The 23,764-nt window shown below is 37.6% G+C and overlaps 1 protein-coding gene across 3 annotated transcripts in view; it reads right to left on the bottom strand.

The window, feature by feature from the left end:
• Window positions 1-3,256: 3,256 nt before the first annotated feature.
• The window catches only part of LOC137185978 (interferon-induced very large GTPase 1-like), a 65,315-nt gene continuing 44,807 nt past the window's right edge, over window positions 3,257-23,764 (bottom strand). For 2 of the 3 annotated variants that reach the window (XM_067594674.1, XM_067594593.1), the window contains exons 2-11: window positions 17,695-17,846; window positions 17,498-17,594; window positions 17,275-17,372; window positions 14,061-14,144; window positions 13,884-13,951; window positions 13,688-13,774; window positions 13,174-13,228; window positions 12,778-12,978; window positions 12,647-12,683; window positions 3,257-9,722 (exon numbers count right to left, since the gene is read on the bottom strand). In XM_067594674.1, coding sequence (XP_067450775.1) covers window positions 4,975-9,722; window positions 12,647-12,683; window positions 12,778-12,978; window positions 13,174-13,228; window positions 13,688-13,774; window positions 13,884-13,951; window positions 14,061-14,144; window positions 17,275-17,372; window positions 17,498-17,594; window positions 17,695-17,814 — 5,595 coding nt within the window. In that variant the 5' untranslated portion in view covers window positions 17,815-17,846 and the 3' untranslated portion in view covers window positions 3,257-4,974. The remainder of the gene's footprint in view (window positions 9,723-12,646; window positions 12,684-12,777; window positions 12,979-13,173; window positions 13,229-13,687; window positions 13,775-13,883; window positions 13,952-14,060; window positions 14,145-17,274; window positions 17,373-17,497; window positions 17,595-17,694; window positions 17,847-23,764) is intronic. The other variant, XM_067594758.1, reaches the window with a different exon arrangement.

Genomic DNA, 23,764 nt, shown 5'->3' with positions numbered 1-23,764 from the left:
GCAAAATGTGCAGCAATGAAATGAACTTTATATCAAAGTTTCCACCTCTCAGGTTTAGCTGTTAATTTGTCTTGCTCACATTCAAAATCCAACTGAGAATCAGATCCAGTGGAGTTAGTAAGTTAAAATAGGTGTGGGTATTATTCGAATATTTCAACTATTATAGTGAACATTACACCTCAAACAAAAAGCTACTTTTAAACATTACTTATGTTACATGTGTGGAATTCATATTTACTGCTGGTGTTTTTAAAATCTTTTTAAGTCAGATGATGATGAATTGTTTTTATTTTTAAAATATACGGAAGTTTCCCCTATGACACCTGTACATTTAGCATAAGTGGTGCTCAAAAAACTGCAGCATTTATTTCTCTGTCTGTGTTGCATGTGTCCCACTGCATGGACTCATTTATGGTGGTGCTACTAAAAATATCAGTTGCCAGTTTACTACGTCCACCTGGGTAAAATAAAAAAAGTAATTGCATCTCTGATGAAAGTTATAATGTTGAGTTTTTGTTGAAACTGTTTAGAGAGGTGATGATTTGTCTTTATGGTCATGTTGAGACTGCATTAGTACTGATGTTGGCTTGTATTGTCTTTAGAGGAGTTTCTACATTTTTGTCTACCTTATTGTTCTAAATGGAGAAGAAAAAATATTTGAAACAGAAAAACTCAACATTATAACAGTAATAAAGGTGGATTTATTGCAGGACTGTTGAATTAGCTGCATTAGTTTTAGCAGGTGTGTAAATTGTAGACAGCAGTATTTTTCTCACCTGAAAGAGTGAACAAGTTAACAGGATGTATAGTTAAAAAGTCAAAGAGAAGATTCCATGTTTTCATTGGAGATATGGAGGCATAATGACTACATGTGCAATACAGCACAATATATGCAACATGCAGCACTGTTATAGACACTGTATAAAACAATGTGATGAGACAGGACTGACTGGAGAGACTCTGACATGCAGAGTCATGTTATATAATATTTGAAAATGTATATACATGTTTATTTTTTAAACACACAAGTTGTTTGTACTTACAGCCTGTTGCAAATAGTTAATTGGTAAATATTTGTTTATTTTAGGGCTGCAACTAGTGCATTGTTTCATTATTGATTAATCTGTTGATTATTTTCTTCATTAATCATTTAGTTGTTTTGTCCATAAAATGTTAGAAAATGGTGAAAAATGTTGAAAAAAGTCCAAATTGACGCCCACAAATGTCTTCTTTTGTCTCAACCAACAGTCCATGATGGAGGTGATGGAGTTTCTTCTTCCTCAACATTTTTTCAAATAACATATTAAAAATGTTGTTTAGTCATTGTTGTAGCGTTAATGTTACATCACCTGAAAAGCCAGAGAGCTGGCTGAAGGCAGCTCAGGAAGGTCTGCATGTCAGAACCAGAGGAACTAATTACATTCCAGAGACTTCCTGCAACTTATTTCAACAGTTCTGTTTTAATCAGACGACTAATTCAACACACGTCAAATCAACAATAAATCAAGTTTATATTCATTTATTTCCTTATATATATTTTTTATATTTATTATCACAAAATGTATTTTGATCAGACTTGGCTGTGAGGGTCGGTGAGTGATTCAGATTCAGATTCAGATCAACTTTATTATCCCACACAGAGAAATTCATTTGGTCCAGTGCTCCAGACATAAAAACACCAAAGAATCCACAATAAAAACAATAGATACCCAATAAGACCTCAATATAATCATAATGAAACACATCTGATCACACTGAGACACAATAAAATCAAATAAAAACAGTCAATCCCAAATCATTAAAATCACATTTGATATAAAAGTGTAAGTAATATGATAATGTTGGTGGGTCAGTGCTGCTCAGACCCATTACTGTCTACACACCTGGTTGAGATTGAACACATTAGTCTATAAGTGACAGAGACTGACAGGCAGAGAGGTGAAGGAGTCAGTTAAACTGTCCCTCAGATTATTTGTCATGTTTTCATCTTGTTGGATCAAACACAGACAGGAGTTATTAATATATGAATAAGACTGTGCAGTTTCTGATTTCAGACACTCTTAATTTTCCATTTAGAAAGCTGCAATAAAGTGTAGACTCCACACAAGGTGGACTTATCACTACTTCACTACTTCTCTCTTGTTCTCAATATTTGCTCTTTGAACTGTGATTCAGTGTTTCACTGTGTATTCATACAACAGATAGACTTTAATCCTCTTCAGATTTCATGAAGAACTTACTCCAGTGCCAAATTAACAGCATCTACTGGTGTCTAGTGGTTCTATTTGTTAAAGGACCAGTTCACCCAAAACTGCAGAAAAACATTTTGTGAGTAACCTCTTGTGATATGTGTAGTCATGGAGATAGTTTTGGTTTTATTTGTCCAGTGTTTGAGATGTCTGTCATCACACCAGTTCAATGGAGTTTCATTTGTGGTTCTCACAGCACTGAAAGGTTACATTAAATTAAAATCAACAGCAGTGTGTTTTTCTAGAAAGTGTGACTGTTACTGTGGAGAATCCACAGAAAATACTGTAAAAAGATATCAGATTAGTTTAGTAGAAAGTCTTTCCACGCAGAATTGTTGAGAATGTGTCCTGTGGATTGTCCAGAGTAAGTGGGGACATTGTTTTTAGAAAGATGTGATACTGTTGAAGTCTTTTAAATGTCACTTTTTAATGCACCTCCATTGTATTGGGATGGTGGCAGAAAACTCAGAGACAGATATCTCAAAAACTGTGAAGATAAAACCAACAATAGAGAATAATCCTCAAAATACCTGTAAACCACTCTGTGAATCATATTTTATAACAATGGGTCATAATTTTATACAATTTGAATCTAAACATGTTCTGAGTCTGTAGTGTTGATTAATAATTGATAACTGCTGTTGATAGACACTGTTGTCCCATAATGCAATGCACAATTGAAATAAAGGAACTACTAATAGCTGGTAAAGAGTGACACCATTGTTGTCAGTAGTGCAGCAGCTTTGATTACAGCTTTAAAAACATAAAACTAAAGTAATACATTTGTAGAAGAAAACTTTATACCCAATATTTGTGAACTTATCAATTTTGAAATTGTCAATATTGATCTCAAGTTGTAGTTTGGTATCAAATGTTGGAGATAAAGATATTTAGCCACATGATCTTTGTGCATACAGTATATTATCACCATCACTTATCATTATACACATAAGTATACTTTATGTCAACCTGTAAAAATGAAGAAAAAAACACTGACAAAGCAAAACTTGTTTGTATCTTGTTTAATTCATTGTGTCAGAAGTTGAACATGATCAACAGAGCAGAAGATGCCACATTATTCCCACAGTTGGCTTGTTTAGACAATATTTAAACATGAGCTAAAAGGTCAGTTACAACAACATAAAGACTCTTATTCACTGACTTTTATCAAACACACATCAAAAGATCAAATGTTTTACATGTTCCTATTAGAGATGAAACTGTAAAAATATTAAAGAATAGTGATGACATGTTAGAAAACATCTGTTTCACATGAGCTTTGTTCTCCATCATCATCATCATCATCATCACCATCATTATCAACAACAGCATCAGCATCATCATCTTTAGCTCATGTCATTACGTATATAGTTGTGTTACAAGATGAATAAAACAAAAACTTTTGTACTTATTAAAAAGTAAAATGCAAAAATAAAAGAATACAAAAAATAATGTTTTTAAAAGATAACAAAACTGTTTTCTAGTCTAGTTCAACACATAATATCTAAAAGAAAAAAGTTACATTAACAACACATGAAAGGACGTCTCAGTATTTGTTCATGAATCAAAAAGTAATTTGCATCAACATGCAAACATTTGAACTGATGACAATTTATTTACTTTAATCTCCAAGAAAACATTAATAACTATTTTCATTGTAACATGTCACATTTTGCAAGAAATGTTGAAGAATAAAACTAAAAAAATGTAAAAAGTAGTAAAACATGTTACAAAACAGCATCTCATTATATGACCATTGAACTACGTAGGCCTTCATCATCATCATCATCATCATCATCATCACATTATATTTAAAATAATAAAATAAAGAAGAAAAAAAGGTAAATATTTAAAAGTCTGAGTGATTGTTTCTGTGCTTTCTGCCTCTTTGTTTCATGTTCAGCTTCAGAAAGGCGCCAAAAGTCAGTTGTATCAATATTTGTTATTGATTGACTGGTAGTAACCATTAGAAAGCCAACTGCAAACACTGAATGAACCATGCTGACATCTTCATCATCATTATCATCATTATCTTGCACACTGGTTACTATTCACATAATCATATATCAATATGAGCAAAGAAGAAAAAAAAAAAGAACAAAAACAAAAAAACTAATATTATAAATCATGACCTTTTTTTCATGTGGTCTTTGTAGAACATTATAATTGTCATCATCAGCATCATAATTGTGTATTTACATGTATGCAAATGAAACTTGAAAAAAGAAAACTAACTAAACATTTGTAATGATCACAAACCAAAATATAAAGATAAAAACATAAAACATCATCTCTCTTTTACATGATCTTTGTTGTCCGTCATCATTTTCTTTATCATTATCATGAACACCAGTCATTAATCATGAGAGAAGAAAACAAAACATCTGTAATCTCCAAAAAAATAAAAACACAAAATAAAAAGTAAAAGGAATATTATAGAAAAAGTTGAACAGTCTAACAACTATTTCCAGCTTTTCAACTTCTCAGCAACTTGTTCAACTCATCATTTGTTCATCATGTTCACCAAAGGACGCCACAGTTTTCACTGTCAGCAGCTGCTTCAGTCTGTTTGAAAGTCATTTACATTAAAAACAAAACAATATACATTAAAACAGTATTGATATATTTTGAATTTAACTAATTGAATTTGACTGATCTGATCTGCTGAAAGCTCTCATGTGTTTAGTCCTCGTGTCCTTTTGCCCCTCTCCAGTGTTCGTTTTTGTTAGAAAAAAACTTGCAACTTTAAAATTTGGTTTTGTTTAAACCATTTGTACGTTGTACACTTTATGTTGAAGGCATCTTTTAACCCCTTCAGTGCTTGTTCCTTTGTGATTCTCCTCCAGGCCTCTGGAACATCAGCTGGCTTGGCCTCGTATTCTTGAGCAAATCTGTCATTGTATTTTACCAGTACAAACTTCCAGTAGTCAGATGCCTCTATGCTGGGATCTGGAGGAATGTGCCAGTCTGGATAGTACTTGGTGTAGTCTTTGTAAGGATGAGGCTCCCAGTTAGTATCTGTGTTTTTGAATGTAGTTTCACTTTGCACATCAGTTGTACACAGTGTTGCAACCAGCTTCTGAGTTTGTTCATTCCTGTATCCACCAAGACCTTGTGGTCGATGAACAGCTGCATGATGCTGCTTGTGATCTTTGCCTCCAGCCTCACAGGGAACTTTACAAAATGGACATTGTTTTCCACAACCAAACACTCGCTTGAAAAGCTCATCCTGTGGTTTGATTGGAAGTTTGTTCAGAGTCTCAGTGATGTTTTCAGACTTTGAGAATTCCTCCTGAAGCTGTTCTTTCAAGTCTCCTATTGACATTTTGAGGCTGTTGATAAATGGATGACATGTGCTTTGGATTTGAAACAAGGTTCTTTTTTCATCCTCCACTGAAATTGAGATGTCTTTAATCAAATACTTCCGCATGTTGCTGATGAGCTCTGTGATGCTTTTATTGTTGTCTGGCAGTTGAAAACCACCTGGTCCTTTTGTGGCCTGCTCTAAGGCTGCTGTGATTTTGTCAACTATCACCTTCAGATTCTTTTGTTTCAGTTTGCACAAAGTTTTGTTCTTTGACATTTGTTGCTGGATTTGCTGAAATATCCAATCTTTAACATATATTTCATAATTCCGAATGTACTTGACAAAACTGGCAAAGTCATCCTTTTGCAGCAACTCCTCCTGAATGTTATACTGGAAAGAGGAGCGGGAACTGAACTCTGCTGAATGACAACCTGTCAAAATTTCATCCACAATGTTTATCCCCAGAGATCTGTTGATGTACTCTTCCACAGCAGGTTTGATACAAAACTGGACAAAATCATTTGCTTTGCGCTGACAATCATCTCTCTGTTTGTATAAATCAAGAAAATCTGTCAAGTACTGAGTCTTGTGCTTCTGCAGCTGAATTTGAGGATCATTATCTGACAAGAATTTTTGGTGCATTTTGAGGAATTCCCTCAAGGCAATGCCACACATGTGAAGTTTCAGGTCAAACTCAAACTGTGTATTTGTTTTGTGATGCTTATAGCTTTGTTGAAGGTATTCATCCATTTTTTCAAGAAGCTCCCTTGTAAAAGACTCGTGGTAATCTGTGTATGTCTTTGCTTTATCAAACACAAACCGTGTGCAAGACTCAATGACGCTGTCAGCAAAGTTCTGCAGATCTCCTAGTCGAATCACATGTTTAAGCTTCTCCATATAGGAGTCTGTATGTTCATGTCTGGCTTTAAATGGATCCTTCCCAATCTCCTTTAGGTCTTTAATGTTTTGGAATTTCTCATTAACATTCTGATTTGAGAAACTTTTTCTCAACTGTTTCAGGACACATGCTGCGATATCTCGGTCTTTCAGGCCAGACACATTTTTAGTGGCTTCAGTCCACATCTTTTCAAACTTATCTCTAAGCTGTTCATCAGACAGTTTATCAGAGTTTTTACAGGCACTCAGGAGCTTCATGACCTCGTCTTCAACCCCACCTCTGTATTTTTTCTGAATGTCTTGAACTTTTTTTGAACTTATTTTCAGCTCAAGTGCACAATCCAATTTATTGTTCACTGAATGTTTGATTTCCTTTGCGAGACTACTGATGCTGTTGAAAAAGTCAGTTTTGTATTTTTCTATCAGATTTACATTCTGGCCTTTCTTTTCATAGTAGTTTGTAAGTTTCTCCTTCATTTTTCTTCCTTCAGATGCTATTTTTTTTGACACCTCTGATTTTTTTGATTCAACCAAAATGCTCCAAATTCGAATATCAGCTTCATTGTCAGAATTTGAGATTTCCATCTCTGCTTCTGTTTGCCAGGAGAGGATTTCTTTTCTGAACTGCCATTCCCATTGACTGAACTCTTTGCAAAGGTTGTCGTAGGCCTGAGCCACAAGAGTGTTTCTGAAGCTAAAGATGAAGTTCTCATATTTCACTGCTTTCCAGAGACTTCTCATCCATTCTAGAAACTCTGGGATCTGTGAGACGTCATTGATTCGGTCTGTTTTCACTCTTGCCAAAAGATTTTTCTTTAAACCTGCTACAGCTTCACTGTAACCTGTGTTCACTGGTGCCATCGGAGGTGTTCCATGCCAGAGTCCTGGGATGTTCCAGTTGTTTTTGTCCATGTCATAGTCCAGGATATTTATGAAAGCTGTAATAGAAGGCTTCTTTTCCATTTTAGCTGCAATTTGTGTCATTTCATTGAGCTGGTCCAAGAGATGTTTTCTGTCTGTCATGGTCTTTGCATGAGCTGAAACTCCAGAAACATTTTGATGCACAAAATGACAAACTGGCTTTTTCCCAATATGTCTCATTCTCAAGAAGGCGTGAACTGCAATTTGCAGGATGTCTTTCATTTCTGTTGCATTTTCCATTGCAAGGTTGATAATGGTGACATCACTTAAACCAATCACAAAGGTTGCCAGCTGGTTGTCATGCTCATAACTTTCCTCTAGGTCTGCCAAATCAGGAGATTTTAGACCCTCTGTGTCAATGAGAACTATATATTCATAATTCAACTCATGTTTCATGTCCTCTCCAACTTTGAGGAAAAGCATATAAGCTCCTCTTGTGCATCTGCCGCTGCTGACAGGAAACTGCACACCAAACATGGTGTTGAGGAGTGTTGACTTCCCTGTACTTTGAACACCCAGCACAGTCAGTACTAACAGTCTGCTCTTCCCTCCAACCTTCTTGTGAAGCTCCATCAGCACATCTGTCACCCATTTCTCTGGGATGTTGGAAGCATCTCCATCCAAGAGCTCTAAAGGATATCCATCCAACAGCATTTCAGCTGCCAAACCAGGGAGACGAGATATTTCATCAGCAGTGTTTCTGGAGCCAGAAATTGAGAACTCATGGATGAGTCCCATCTCTCTCATGTAATGCTCTACTCCTAAAGAGCTCTCCATCAAAGCCTGTTGTGACTCTGCAGTGAGATTTTTATCTTTCTTCTCACATTGCTCTTTGAATTCCTTGCACAGCTCAGACAGTTTCTTCCGTGAATGTGTGTTAAACTTGAGTTTCATCCACTTAAGAAAAAAATCTCTTTTCTCTTTGTCACTTGTGGATAAAGTTTTAATGAAACTCTCCATTCCTTTGGACAGTTTTTGTTTGCTTTGCTCCTCCCTAATCTTTTGTTTTTCTTCCTGTAGCTGGGTTTTATACTCTTCAAGGTCTGAGTCACCAGAGTTCAATCTACACTCCTCCTTCTCTATCTTCGATAATCTTTTCCACTTATCTCCCTGCAAAGGAAGTTGTTGTTTCTTGTAGTCTGGTATACTTCGCCCCTTAATGTCAATCATGATCTCCTCAACTGCTTTCTTTTGTTTTTCACTTGTGTTTTCATCCACAGATAGACCAAGTTCAACAGCTTTTCCAACCATATTGACAATGTTCAATGTGAGTGTTTCTTGTGGCAGTGAGGTCTTGATGGCTGCACAAAGTTTCTTTGAAAACTCTGCAACATTTACCTTTGGGTCTTTGATTTTCACGCTGCTTTTTGGTAGCTTTAACTCTTTCTGTGTTGTCTGGACAGACATCATGTCCTCTCTAGAGTTGTTCTTTCGATTAACAACAAAGAAGAGTTTGGATTTCACATCTTGAAGAGAAGTCAGAATCTTGTGCTCATTTTCTTCAACTTTGTCCAGGAACACAAAGGTCGCAGTTGACACTTGAAAAAGAAACTTGAATTGTGTGAGTGACTCACAAATGTCTCCTCTCAAATTGGCAAAGGCAACTGGTTCTGGAAATATGTCAAGATCTTTTTTGCCACAGGGAAGGTACCAGCAAACCTCGACCAAACCATTGGCTATTTCTCTTTTAAGTGTTCCTCCTTCCATATCTCTGTGTATGAAGGTGTTGTGATTCTGTTGGCCACGACTGAGAACATGATTCAAAACCTGTGACTTGGACAAACTGCAGTTTTTCAGCCTCACAAAGGTAAAGAATGGTATATTTGCTTGGACAATGTTGTCTTCAACAAATCCTTTTGATTCAGACAAATCATGTGGACACCACTCTTTGACGATGTCTCTCAGAGCCCACAGCATCAGGGAACACTGACTGTTATCACCATGAGGCAACAGCAGTGGGACAGAAAACTGGCACATTGACATCTTGAGGGCCATTTCCTGTTGCAAGAAGCTGTCAGCACAAAGAAAGAGTGCGACTATGAGGTCGAGAGGGTTAACCTTGTTGTCTGCAGAGTCATATGTGTCTTTGTCAAAGTCACTGTTTCCCTCATCATCATCATCATCATCATCATCATCATCATCATCATCATTGTTTGATAATTGTGTACAGTTTCTGCATTCTGCGTTGATTTGAAAGAGTTTCCTGAGAAAGCACCATGGTATTTTCTCCAGTGATTCAACAGTTTCATCATAAATGCTGTTTTTGTTGATTTCCAGAAGAGACTGAAGAGTGAGCTTGTTGGGATAAAATTTCTTCAGTCCAAGTTTGGAGAGAAAGTTGAAAAAGACTATGAGAGAGAAAAAAAATCACTTTAAAAATAAACAACATACAAATCAGCAACCCTCTATAACTATATGTTTGACTCTCTCTCTCTCTGTGTGTGTGTGTGTGTGTGTGTGTGTGTGTGTGTGTGTGTGTGTGCGCGCGTGTGTGTGTGTGTCACTACCGCAATGTAAAAGATTTTGTTGACATTTTCCCAAAAAATATTTTCTGTTTTTAGCATTATAGGTCTCAAAGAATTCTGGTGGTGGTGTTAGTCTGTGATCTGTATTTTTTAATTAATTAATATTTTTAATTAAATTGTCAGGTCTTGTTGGTAGAACTGTAGCAAAAGTATTTTTGGTGACTTTTTATAGTGACTAAAACTGACTGTTGACACAGGACCAAAATACAGAGTGACTGTAAATATTCTCCCTGAGACTTTGTCAGTCCGAAATAATGTAAACAGTTTTCATTGGAATTACCTCTCAGTGGTCAACTTCCAACCCGATATAATTACACACATGAAACCCTCTTTGTTCCCTCTGGACAACCCATCCACTATGTTTTATTGTGTGTCTGTGTGTGTATGTGAGTGACTGATAGCACAGTGAGAGAACATGCACTCTAATGAGAGCACATTTTTTCCATACAGCAGCAAATATTTCTGAATTTTACAGTTAACTATTCAGCTGTAGAAACCAACTTATTCAAACCTCTAGACATAACTTAGTGTCAGTTTCAGTTTGAGTTGGATTTTATATTTAATTACTTTGAATAAGAGGATACATGGCTACATATAATTATCTCTGTAATGGTTAAGTGTATACTACATGACAGAGAATTTAGTTCTCTCCAGGAGAGATCTAGCAGGGGAAATCAGGTTTCTCTTGCCCAGCTCCGATTATGGAAACCAGGTTTCCCAGATTTCTGTGAAAATCAGATTATAACCTGGTTACGTTAGTGTATGTCATATTACAAAATATTACAGTCTAAATAAGCAGTCTTCTTTTTTTATTTTACGTATTTGAAGAGTTTTGTCTGATGTCATGTATTCATGCACAGTTTATTGCATTTCATCAATGTCTATTCAATTATTTTATGGATTTTACATAAAATTACCATATTGTGATATTAATATTGTGATAAAATATTCAAATTAAAAGTATCAGTAAGTGTCAGGGAAAACTGAATGTAATCCTCTTGTCCTTAAAGGGTTAAACAATATCTTATCAATTTTATCTAATTTTTGCCTCCATGCTAACACAATGGAGGAAAATGGAATTTAGTTTTTGGTGCTTACAGCATTGAAAAACTACTTTGAAATAATTCAGAAGTAACATTTCTTTCAAGAGACAAATATCTCAAAACCTGAACAATAAAACTAAAGTTTTCTGCACTGCTTGATACCACTAGTGGTGAGAAAATATGATGCTTTAGTCCTTTCAATTACTCAATGTAAAATGTTTTTGAAAATGAAAAAAAGAATTACATAAAAGTCATGTTTTGGGCAGATTTTATAAGCAAATGTTTCACAGAATGAAACTGTTTCTACTGTGTGTGTGTGAGAGAGAAGCAGATGCACACAGAGGGCCACATTTCCTGTGGCTTTTGTGTCTGTTTTTCATGTGCAGATGTGACGCATTTGGTCCTAAACATGTGTTGTATTTATCAGTCAGTCATACCAGACTGAAACTGCTGTTTGCAAGTCATTTGTGTGAGTGTTTGCAGTGTGTGCATCTCTCCTTATTGTATATGCATTTCAGGGAAGATTGTGTAAATAATAGGAGACATTTTGGCAGAGGTTGATTATGTATTCTGCTGGATTTAAGGTCATGTAATATGCGACTGTCAGTTATGTGGGGAAAATTCTGGCCTCTGAAGGCTAGTGCAAACACAACACAAATATTTAATTAAACATAGACTTGTATATCTAAAAAGCAACTATTACAAACAAAAATTAAGTAATTAGGCTTTTATTAATGAACACAATATAATTAATAGTTTTTTGTTCATTAAACTTGAATTTGAAATTGATCATCAAGAAACTGTAAAATCACTACATGCTGCACCTCCACCTGCTTCACTCTGAACTGATGCTGCTCCGTATTTCTCTCTCTCTCCACCTGTTGCAGTGACTTATGTTTATTTTTTGCGAATTTCATTTGTCTCATCACTTCATTTCCTTTTTGTTTCCCAGTGTTGCAAGCCATGCCTGCCTCCATTAAGAAGGTGGCTTTGTGGGTAATGTGTGTGCGTGTAACGTAGTAGTGTAAACACCGTCAATCGGAAGTATGTGTGTGTCTAGCCGCAGCCACAGAGAATAGGTGTACGTCGGTAGAGGAGAAATAAGTTACCACTGTTAGTGAAGCAAGAGTCAAATGCATCACAGAGAGGCTATGTATTAAGTCTGCTGCAACGCTGGAATAAAGTGCCCCGTTCTCCACCGCAGAGTTGGTCCAGACTCTTTGTAAAGCTTGTTACCAGCTGCGAGTTAGGCTAAGCTAAGTGAGCTAGTGTCAGACCAGTGGCCGCCCAACTACGGTTCGGGCCGTGAAACTGGATAGGTAACACCATGAACATGTTTATTTCATCCCAATTTATTAATAATTAGATTATGATAAAGATTATAATATCATAATTAAGATTTAATAATTGATCAAGAAAATGGCAAGTAAACTGAAAGTAATTTGTTTCTTTTATTACACAAGCTGAATGTTTCTCCGCACAATATACAAACACTGAAACCTTTTTGTAAGTGTTTTAGGTCCAGACGGCATTTCGGCCAATGAGTATCACCTCTTACGCTCCCCACATGGACTGTTTACGGAAAACTAGGAACATAAATGGAAACCAGAAAGCTATCAAATAAGATATCAAGTCTTGTCCCTTTCCTTCAGATTCTGCATTCGTATGCTGATATCTGTTTATAGAGATTAAGAGTTTGCTTACCTGGTTGCTGCTTGTGGCCAAATTCCTGAGCAATGATCTGGAATGAGTAGAGAATAAATGTTTTATAACTGAACACAATCTGCTTTATGTAAATTCAGGCTGTATTAAAGACAACTAACTGTGCTCTCCACCTGTGGTGTGAGGAACTTCTGTATCCTACAGGAGAGGAAAGGTTCTTCCAGTATGCTGCTGACTGAGGGCCTCTCTGTGGGGTTGGGTTTCAACAGCTGTTCCAAGAGAGAACGCAGTTCTTGGGAGTAGTGATCAGACACACGAGGGTAGAAGCCATGGACGATCTTCACCTCTAGGTCCATGCTATTGTCAGCATTAAACTGAGAGGAAACACATTTAGTACACAGTTATAACCACTGCAGAAAAAATGAAGAAAGGAAAAATGACCCATTCTTGTTTGTCAACCATTAGACATACAGAGAAGAGATCTAAATCAGTATGTGAGCATTATAATGCTGTGTAAGATACATTAAATCCACATGAATTAGTAAACAGCTCACACACAGAATACTTACTGCAGGCTTAAGAGTGCACATTTCATACAGGACACAGCCGAGGGCCCAAATATCACTGCAGAGGAGAGAAAGTCAGAGGAGAGAACAAACAAATAGACAAACTGGGATCAGTTCTGAGGGTAGATTTACATTTATTCAATAACAGTGGCTTCCAAACATATCAGACTTTATCAGTTATTCAGCAATAAAGTCCTAGACTTATTTTAATTTTTGTCCCTGAGTGTCTGCTTAATTTACTTCATTCAGTTAACTAAATCAGGATCAGGTTACATTCATGCTTAAAATAGTTTAAGAGGAAATCAATACTACAGTAGCTTCCTGTTGTAGATATAAACAAGCAGGTTCACTCAGTAAAGAGGAGACATGATACCTTCACATCTCCCAGAAACCTCCATCTAATCCTGCATGACTCACAGTCAGTTCAGTGGGGAGAGAACTTGTCCACTGGATTACTATTAAATGTTAATTTACACAACAGATGAGACAAACACAACGTAGAGCATCAAGTTAGTACCTTTTGTTGTCGTATGGTTTCTTTTTGCAGATCTCTGGTGAAAGGTAAAGTGGTGTTCCTGTGAATGTTGTTGCCAGTTCTTTAGTGCTGGAAATAAGAAGAGAATAGAAAGCAAACTGTATTATGCTTTACTATTTCCATTTTAATCTTGGCTTTATAGAGATCTACAGATTCATTCAGATGACATTTTACATACCTGTTCAGCACCCTTGAAACTCCAAAGTCCCCGAGCTGTACAGTCTCATCTTTTGTCAAAAATATGTTCTATGCAGACATCATGAAAAGACATGTAATGTCATTATCATGAGTTTATACAATACAAATAAAAATGCATCATCACTGAGGCAAGATCATGTGGTGCATGAAGCAATACCTGTGGTTTAATGTCCCTGTGGAGGATTTTTCTATCATGGATGTGCTTTAGTGCCAGACAAATCTGCACAAACCAGTCCAGGATCTAAGAAAGGCAGAGGAACGTAAAGATACACTTAAGAGTATCAACTCGCACTATATACATCATTTGTAATTATAATGACAGAAAAAGCCAAAAAAATAATATAAAAACATTAAAAATAGTCTAAATACATGTTAAAGAAGAGTACAGTGAAGTGGAATAGTGAGTGTAGTGTAGGAGAACCAGTTGATCTTTGTTTTTCTTGCAACCCCCAAGAGAGCCCAAAGAAGGTCTGGGCTCAATCAACAATAACCCCTGTTGGGCTTCAAACCATGAGGTCACACAAAGAAGGCCTACATGTACCCGCTGAGGCCTGACTATGAGGTGCTTTTTTCTTTTGTTCCCCCTGAGACAAAGGAACAGCACAAAAAACGCTGCTCACAGACAATGGGAGTCTATTGCAAACTCCATTTCTAGTGATGCTTTGCAAATTTCACACCTTGACAGGAAACATGCAACATACAGTCTCTCATTGGCAGAGACGCTCCTGCACAGCGGAGTCATGACATCACCACCCCTTTAAAATCAGAGAACGCCCTGAAAAATACGCAATCCATGTTGAACTGAACTTGGGGGAACTCCTGTCCCCCCTGTGAGTCAGCTTGACTAACGGAGGCAACACCGTGCACGTGTTTTCCCCTCACCAAAGTCTTTCCCCTCGCAGGACGAGACGAGACTTCGCCTGTGTTCACCCAAACACCATCCCTGGATCCCAGAGAGACCGTAGCTGCAACCAGCGCTCTCAATTTCCCTCCAGAAGAAAGAAACGGAGATCCTTCAGGATGACGCGGAACTTCTCTGCCCCGCTTTTTCCACTGAGTCGACTGCTGTTTTCCTCTGCCACACCGCCGAGGACCAGCTTGCTGTGAGATTTGCAACACCGCAAGGACAGGCACTGTCTGCATCCGAGCCGAGGACAGAGCCGGACAGAGCCGGACAGAAAGACGGACTTCACACACACCCTGCTCGCTTCATGAAGTGACCAAGTAAGAGGCTTAAGTCTGGGCAGAGACAGTGTTAGTGTGTGTTAGTTTCAGCATCAGTGTTGTTGTTTAGCTTTTAGCTTTTTAGCTTTATTGCTATTGATTGTTGTGTGGATTGACAGATCTCTTGATTTCATAATTTATAATTATCTATGATAATTATGAATTATTATACTAATAACCAAATGCACTCCTACCCGTCCCAACACCCCTAACCTCAACAGACATAGATGTATATTCAACTTCATCTGGAAGTGCCCTCAGGTAAACTGAGAACCCTTCCTTCACATTATAGTGTCAATTTTGACTCCTCACAGAACCATCTCCTCACCCCAAACTCTCTATCAACTGTGTGGGACAATCCCAAGTGGAATTTATGACACCAATGCTGCTACATGCTTTATCAACCCCAGTTTCAGAGGATACCAGATTAAAGGACCTTCCCTTGGACAAATACAGAGAGACTGTTTATCATAGTGAAACCTCATCAATTCGTTTGATGAGTTTGGACAACTCTATCTACATTTTATGTTTTCTTTTCACCTTCTGAATATTGAAGTAAGACCTAAATATAGACCATATATTATATGATGTTTTCTTATTGTGATATATTAAATTATCATTATACTCTACATAACTTAGTAGGAATATCATACGTATGAAGGGTTACTTTGATAAGCAAAGAATTAACACTAATAGTTATAATGTATGTTAGCTAGTAGGAAGAATAAGTTTGTTAAATAACTATAGTTTGTTTTAATTAAGCTGCACTGATGATTGTTAACTGTGTAAGGCCCTGTTAATGGTTGTATGGCCAAAGAAGATTGGCCATACAACCATCATTTTAACCAAATCAAATGATCTAACTCAGGTGTTGTGACAGTGGTTATATCATAGAGGTGTGTCTCTGAACATTTGAGTAAAGTATCGTGCATATGCAATTATATGCACGTTTAAATGTGGATGTCCATGGTGAGATGTTTAGTTGAAATTTAATCAACTCAGAGAAGATGACGTGTTTTCTCTTAGACAAAGGATTTTCTGTTTTGAGCGGGAGAACATCTATCTCCACCCACACACGCCCATTTTAGCGCCAGCCAAATAGAAACAGTGTACTTGCTACACTCATTCTGCTTTTTCCTTTTCAGCTCCAAGGAGACGCACGTCGCATCCCGAAGACTTCCGCCATTTTAATTTCCTCCATACTTTACTTTTGTATCACGTGATCTTCTAAGTTAACTTTCTCTTTTTCTTTAAGCTATGTGCAGTATTGTTACTTCAATAAAACAAATTTCATGTTGAAATTCTTTCACGCTTTTTATTTTGAAGTATAGTTTCATTCGGCCAGCAAGATTATTTTCGAGTTATTTAGTAAGAAAGTCAGACGGTCAGAGACTTCAATTAAAACGACCTGCTCTCTACGGATCAAGACCTCTTCAAGAATGTGTATCAGAAACAACCACTAAGACCAGCCTTTATCCTTCTTTGACATCACTGTTCCTTAAAGGCTCCTGCAATGCTCACGAGAAGAAACTCTGCTGGGAAACCTGCAGCAGAACAGCTGATTTTCTGACCTGACGATATGGACAACAGCTGAGCCCGCTGAGACTTTTGAGAACAACACTACGCAAAGTAGGCTGAACAACGTTACTCCATCTACCTCATGATTAAGAGTTGCTGTCGTTTAAATTGAACTCTCTGGTTAATTCTTTGGAGAAGTTGGTCAGTTAAATTACCTCTACCTTAGTTAATTCTGTTAATTACACTATTGTAAACAATTCACCATCACTCATTCATAACTTCTAACATGCCATTTTGAACATTTATCCTGGTTGATTTTTTTTATCTGTTTGCACTGACATTTCATTTATTCACTGTTCATCAGTTAGTTCAATAAATATATCTTTATTAGCATGTTGTTGTCTGTGACTTCAATCTGAGCAGAGAATTAGATCACTGTATTGTAACACACTACATCAGACGTGAGACTGATAAAGTTATTTCTGTGTTTCTTCCCGACACAGTTAATTAGACTAATAATGGGAAGTGGTGCCACTTTTCAAAGGAGGATTTTGTGTTAACAAAGGTGATGTTCCTACAACAGGTTTATCCTCAACATTCATGATTGTCTTGAAGAGTTAGTAGCTTACTTGATCTTCTGAGAAAAGTTCTCCTTTCTGAGATTTGATCTTCTCTAAGAGGTCTCCTCCCTCACAGTAGTCCATCACAATACACAGACGGCCCCTCTCTAAAAAGATTTTTATACAGCATAAGGAACATGCATGAAAACACGTGTATGCATCAGGATATTATTGCAGTAGATGATCTCTGTGATTCTTTGAGGTTACAGTTAAGATCTTGGATCATTTATACCTTCAAAAGACTCTTTATACTGGACAATGTTGGGATGACTCATCTTGGCGAGGACTTCAACTTCTTTTTGAGCTTTCTGCCTCTCTTCAGGTGACATCTGTCAAAGTGAGAGGGACAGATAATGTGAAAGAGCAACGTAGTAAAGAGAAGCTCAAATCAACACTGATACTGTGGAATATTATACAAAGGGTTCTTACTCTAGATATGCCATATATCTCCTTGATGACATATTGGTGTCCATCCTCTTTGGATTTGACAAGGATGGCTTTTCCAAATCCACCTTTCCCAATTTCCTTCACCTTTTTGTACTTCTCCATGTTAGTGGAATGACTGCCACCTCATGCTGGTTCTGCAGAGATGAAGGAGCATATTGTAAAGCTATGCTCAAGCTGATCAGGCTTTGATAACAAGAACTTAGGAGACTGTATGTAATTTAATACACTGCTGTTAACTTCAATCATTTGGACTGTGTATCATCCTGTAACCTATCTATCTTTGGGTTGGCTAGAGTCACCAATGTCACAAAGATGGTTCACTTTAAACTGGCATAGATAACCACAGTCATGTTAGCACATGAAAAAGCAAGGCAAACGTCGTTTCCCTCACAACTAACTTTATTTGTTATAGCATAGCATGACAGTTTTTACAACACTTTCTGTCTAACTGGGCACTCACACCAAGAGATTCATGAGCAGCAGCAGGCACTCTGGTCAGTGGCTGCTCACTGCTAGTCCTCTAGCAGTTGTCTCCAGGGGGCAGGTCGTTCAAGCAGCTCTGCGGAGATCAGTTTGGTTGTGACCAATATAAAGTTTGTAGTAGAGCTGTTCAGCAGACTGGCCGTGAATTTGACAAGGATAATAAAATATACAATTTTTCATGTTTCAGTTGTGTATTATTTAGTAAGAAAAATGTGACTAGTCTATATTTCTGTCATTTAAAAAATAAAAATGCCATTTTATGTTAAAAATCACATTATTGGCCAAGTAGCCTATGGAATAAAGCATTATAGGCTAGTTATAGAATACATCTAGAACAATAATTGTACAAGTAGCCTACTATTAATGCAGTAGTAACAGATGTTTGCTAGGATGTTTAGTACAGCGGTTGCTGCAGGAAAAAAATCAAATCCCAATCTGCAATTGGTTGCTGCGTCAGCGGTGTCACTGCTAATTTGCATAAAGTTAAAGCTCTGCTCAACTTCAACTCGTCACTCTTGGTGCTGGCATCATGCTGCTCACTGCTGCCAAGGCCTCTGCCAGCTTTCGTTGAAAATTAATGACTGACTGAATCTTGGGTGTGAGTGCATGGTGAGAGGGAGGGGGGAAGGCCATCACAGAATTACTAAATAGACCAGCTGCAGCAGCAGCACTGGCTGTGACACACTGCTCATGGAGGCAATTAAGGTTCCTGAAATAGCAAAATAAAATGATTTATTGATACAGGACTATTGTAGCCTGAAACTATGGGGGATAAGCCAAAACACTGAAAACATGATGAACGGTAATTTGAGCTGAGTTTACTCACAGGAGCAAACAAGAGAGAATGGTGGGCGAGCGAGCTAGAGAGAGAATGAGAGAGAGGGACAAGAAAACTAAGTGAGTAAATAAGAGAAATAAAACATAATTTGCTGATAGTTTCACAGCAGTTTTGTTTTCAAAGAGGTAACAAAGAAACATCAAACACTCATCAGATTATTCACTGCAGAGACAGATACTCCAGAGTTTTAGGTCTCCTACTTCTGCAGGTCTCCTTCTTCATTCATTACATGCAAGTCCAACATTAGTCACACACTTAAGACTGTATAAAAGAAGTTGACATGGACACCATGACGTTGCCCATTGGTTTGCATTAGAGCTGGTTTTCTAGCCCAGAGTTGCTGCTTATGGTGAGAGCATTTTAACTGTGTATATGAGCACATTTTACTAGTATGTATGAAAGCTTTTCAATAGTTAATGTAAACTTTTTTCACAATACTATATGGGAGCATTTCAACTGTGTTCATGTGCACACTTTAGTAGTATGTGTGTGTTAGGACTACATGTGGACCACAGTTTACGACATGTTTCAAGACTCCAAGAAACCTGAGCCCTGGGGGTTCGCCCCCAAAGTATGAAGCTCCACTCATAGATCCAGGTTATCAAAACTAGAGATTCCTCTCTTATCTTTCTCTTTTCTCCACGAGCTGCAGCAGGAGCAGCTCCTTGCTCTCTTTCTCCTTCAGCTGGAGGAGCAGCTGCTTGGTCTTTCACACCTCCAGCAGCTGCAGGAGCAGCTCTCTGCTCTCTTATGTGGCCTGCTCACAGCAGACACACACTTTCTTCTTTACGGCAGAAGATGCAAGAGCCTGCCTAAGACTCAGAAACTAAGTTTCCTTGCGCCAGCAGCTAACACACAAGTCTGCTGGCCAGTTTAACAAGTACAGGAGCCGCGAAATTGAGTTAGCTTGCCGCTAACTCTACACCAAGGAGTGACCTGGGCCCTCTGCACGACTGGAGTGCTGTCTGCCCAGCAACGCCTGCATCTTTCAGCTTCAGAACCAAAGCCTTCTCAGCCTGACTCACCCACGGATTCACCGGCTACAAAGCAGAACACCACAAAGCATCTCTTCCTTCATGGACTGGTAACAACTGGGCATAGCCTAGCAACACAGTGAAGCATAGTACAGCTAAGCAAGAATGTTTAACTCAAACAATGTACTGTACGTGTATTGATTTGGTTAAGGTTATACATTGAACTGTTGTTGTGATGTCCTTGTTGCCTATAGTCAGGTTACTGCATAGCCACACCGCTAGGTTAATGTTAGCATGCTTAACACATGTTACATCCAGTAACTAGGCCTTGCATGCAACTAACCTCATTTTAACCTGGCACCTTTAGCCTACACCAATTGGCCTTGAATAGAGAACCACACAGTTAAGAGGTTAAAACCTAGTTTGGCAAACTTTGGTTCAGGCAGCACATGTGGTTCAAGACACCACATGGTCTGGCCTTTTATCTCTGTAGATCCCTTTATCAGCCAAAGTGTCGGCATGCCATGTGCTCAGTCACCAGGTGACTACAGCCATCTTGCTATTGTCTTCCCTACACACACACACACACACACACACACACACACACACACTCACACTTGTATATAGGTACACTTAGCTAGATTAGTATTGTGTGTTGCTTTTACCCTTTTGTTAAATAAATGCTCTTGGATATACCTGTTGTCTGTTTTAATGTTGCACAAGAATGAGTTTTGCCAACCTCTGCTCTGTAAAGAACTCCAAATCCTTCAACCTTAACTAGCTATTGCTATGGTGATTTTGTTTATAGTTATTAAATTAATTATTAATCAAAGTCCCAAATTCATAGATTAGTACACTTTGAGACTGAATTGGCTAACTTTTTCCCTGAGTCCAGGGTGGTGCCCCGTTATTATTAATTCTTATTAATAATTTTATTGATTTTAATAATTAACAATTATCTTTGATAATCATTAATTATTGCTGATAGCCAAACTTGTAGCCACAGCCCAACATGTGAAAGCTTTTCAGTAGTTTTAATGAGAGAGTTTCAGTCTTGTATGTAATGTACATTTGTGTATGTGTGTGTGGTTTTCAGTATAGTATGTGAATGAGTTTGGTTTCATATATGTATGTGACAGGAAAAGTACATGTTTATCCACGGTAATTCTGAATAATGTTCCTAACAACCACTCATACCTCACAGCTTGAAAATGTCTGGTATAGTGTAAACTTTGATTTAGGCCTACTGTTCCTTTTTATTCAGATTTCAAACTTTTGTTTGAATGTGGGGAAAAGTTAAATATTTGAACTGTATTCATATCAAAAATTCAGCTTAACCTATAGTAAACTAATCTCTATATAAAGCAAGGAATCTCTGTCTGTATGTAAGTATGTATGCATGAATGGGGGTTTGTCTAGTTCATACCTGGCAGGTGGATTGCTGGGGAAACAGGTAAGTATAGTGTCAATATGTAAAGTTGTTTAGAAGAGTGGTTCTCGGGAGATATATAAAAAAACCCTCAAAAATTACGTAGATTTGCTTCTTCCTCTGTCCGTAAAATCAACAAGCTTAAATACGGACAGCACCATTCTGCCATTGCAACCCACATTGTGGTCATAAATGGGATTACACCCATAGTCTTAATGACTTGAAAACATTTAAGAGACTTAAGCTCTACCATTGAACTGTACACTGTGAACAAAACTTGGCATGTACGTCCAAGACTCAGTGCTGGATGTCCCAGGCATGTTCAGAATTATATAAAAATACTACCTAAACAACGTTGCTTCTGCTTCTTCTTCTGCACATAGATTCAACAAGCAGAAATACGGACTGCGCCACTCTGCTATTGCAACGTATACTGTGTTTCAGGCACGTTTTGAACGGGCACTACGGTTCATCTGATCAACTTCAGCTCAACTCAAAATTGTAGTCTCCATGTGAGGCATTTAGCAAACATAGGTAAATTGTAGAGTCTACCAATAGTCTACATGAGAGGCGTTTAGGGGAGGGGCACAGCTCTCTCTAGGTATTGAAAAATCAGCCCATTCCGAACAGGCATGGGCACTACACTAGTCTCCCTCTATAAAGCAAGGATTCTCTGTATGTATGTCGGTTTGTCCTTTGCATATTTTGAGAACCGTTCACCCGATCTACTTCATACCTGACAGGTGGATTGCTGGGGAAACGAGGAAATGCAATGTCGACGTGAAATTGAGGACAACACAACACCATATTGTTTCAGGTTTCTCTACCAGTCAAATAACCTGATTGTAGTTATATCTCCTCTCCCCCCACTAAATCTTTGTACTTGCTTTTTCTTAACATAAAATCTACTCAATGTTCAATCATTGAGAGATAGTTATGATATAAAAGCATTAGAGTCAAAATTGAAGAACTGGAATCAGAAACTCTCCAACTCAGCAGATGTCATGTTGAGAATCTTAGTTTGTCTACCTAACCCTGTAAGGCCCACTGTTGCAATATTACAACAATCCCTTTTAGCTATCCTAAAAAAAAATCTGTAAATCCTTTTTTTAAAGACCACATTTACATAGTCAGTGGGTCCTATTGTTTATCCTTTCAATGCTATTGGATAGTAAATGTGTTTATAAGTCCGGCCATCTGGCCATGAACTCACACTACCTGCAAACTTTCCATAAAGCTTATCTTCTTGTTTTATTGGACCGGATTTGTCAAGAAATAAGTAAGTAACATGCCTTGGATATTTTTTTTGTGATGATCACAATGTCTAGAACATGAAGATACTTAGTTATTGTGGAATACATTCATCAAACTTGATTTTGAGCTTGTTATGTCTATGTTGTAATTCTACAACGCCGGGTCAGAGCGGTAGTCAAAATAGCATGTATACCTTACACATGACATGAGGACACTGCATTTCTCACATGTTCACATATGGAAAAAATACTTATAGAAATATAATGTCTTTGATGATTCACTATAACTAAGTTCTAAATTTGTTTTCTCTGTTAAAATTTTGAGTTTAGACAAGAATTGAACAAATGAATAAACTGTTCCTGGTTGCAGTATTTGAAGCTCTAACTGTATCAGAAACTGCATCTGTAACTTTTCAGTTAAAAAATACATTTATCTGATCCTGGGCTTTTTTCTGGGCTTTGTTTGTTTGCCCAAATAGTTGCCTGTTACATTAGTTAGAAATAGGTTCTGACTGTTCCGAATGTTTTGTGGGATGGTTGTTGCATTGTTCAGGGGCAGGTGTGAATGGTCATGGTGTAGGGATGTAAATGTTACGGGGGGATGGAAGTACTTCTTTAGGTATGATAAGTAGAGAGCATAATAGGCTAGTCAGACAGTATTGCGTGAATTTAGTGGAATGTGTAAATGAATTAGTATTAATTTGCACTGATATTATTCAGCCTGGAAAATACTTAGTTCTCAATCCTGAACACTTGGTCCACCACCCTATCTATTCCTTCAGGTTATCTCATACAATGTAATACTTATATGTATCATTAATACATATATTTATTATTTGTTTTTACTTTTTCCATTTCTGAATGCAACCAGCAAAGAGAGGTCTTGTATACAGTGTGCAGGAAGTGATTGTTACCAACCAAAATGAAGAGAGTGATTTTGAAATGGAATCAGACTGAACACTGATGCGAGTGACGAAGAGGCAGATAAAGTTGCCAGTAAAGTGGACAAAAAAACCAACAACCCACTGACTTCCCAGCCAGTGATTATCATCGAGCCCCAACCAAACAAACACAC

Source organism: Thunnus thynnus, chromosome 1 (assembly GCF_963924715.1).
Source record: "Thunnus thynnus chromosome 1, fThuThy2.1, whole genome shotgun sequence".
Lineage (NCBI taxonomy): Eukaryota > Metazoa > Chordata > Actinopteri > Scombriformes > Scombridae > Thunnus > Thunnus thynnus.
The sequence above is the reverse complement of the archived record's forward strand: the minus strand, read 5'-3'. Positions and strand labels throughout refer to the sequence as shown.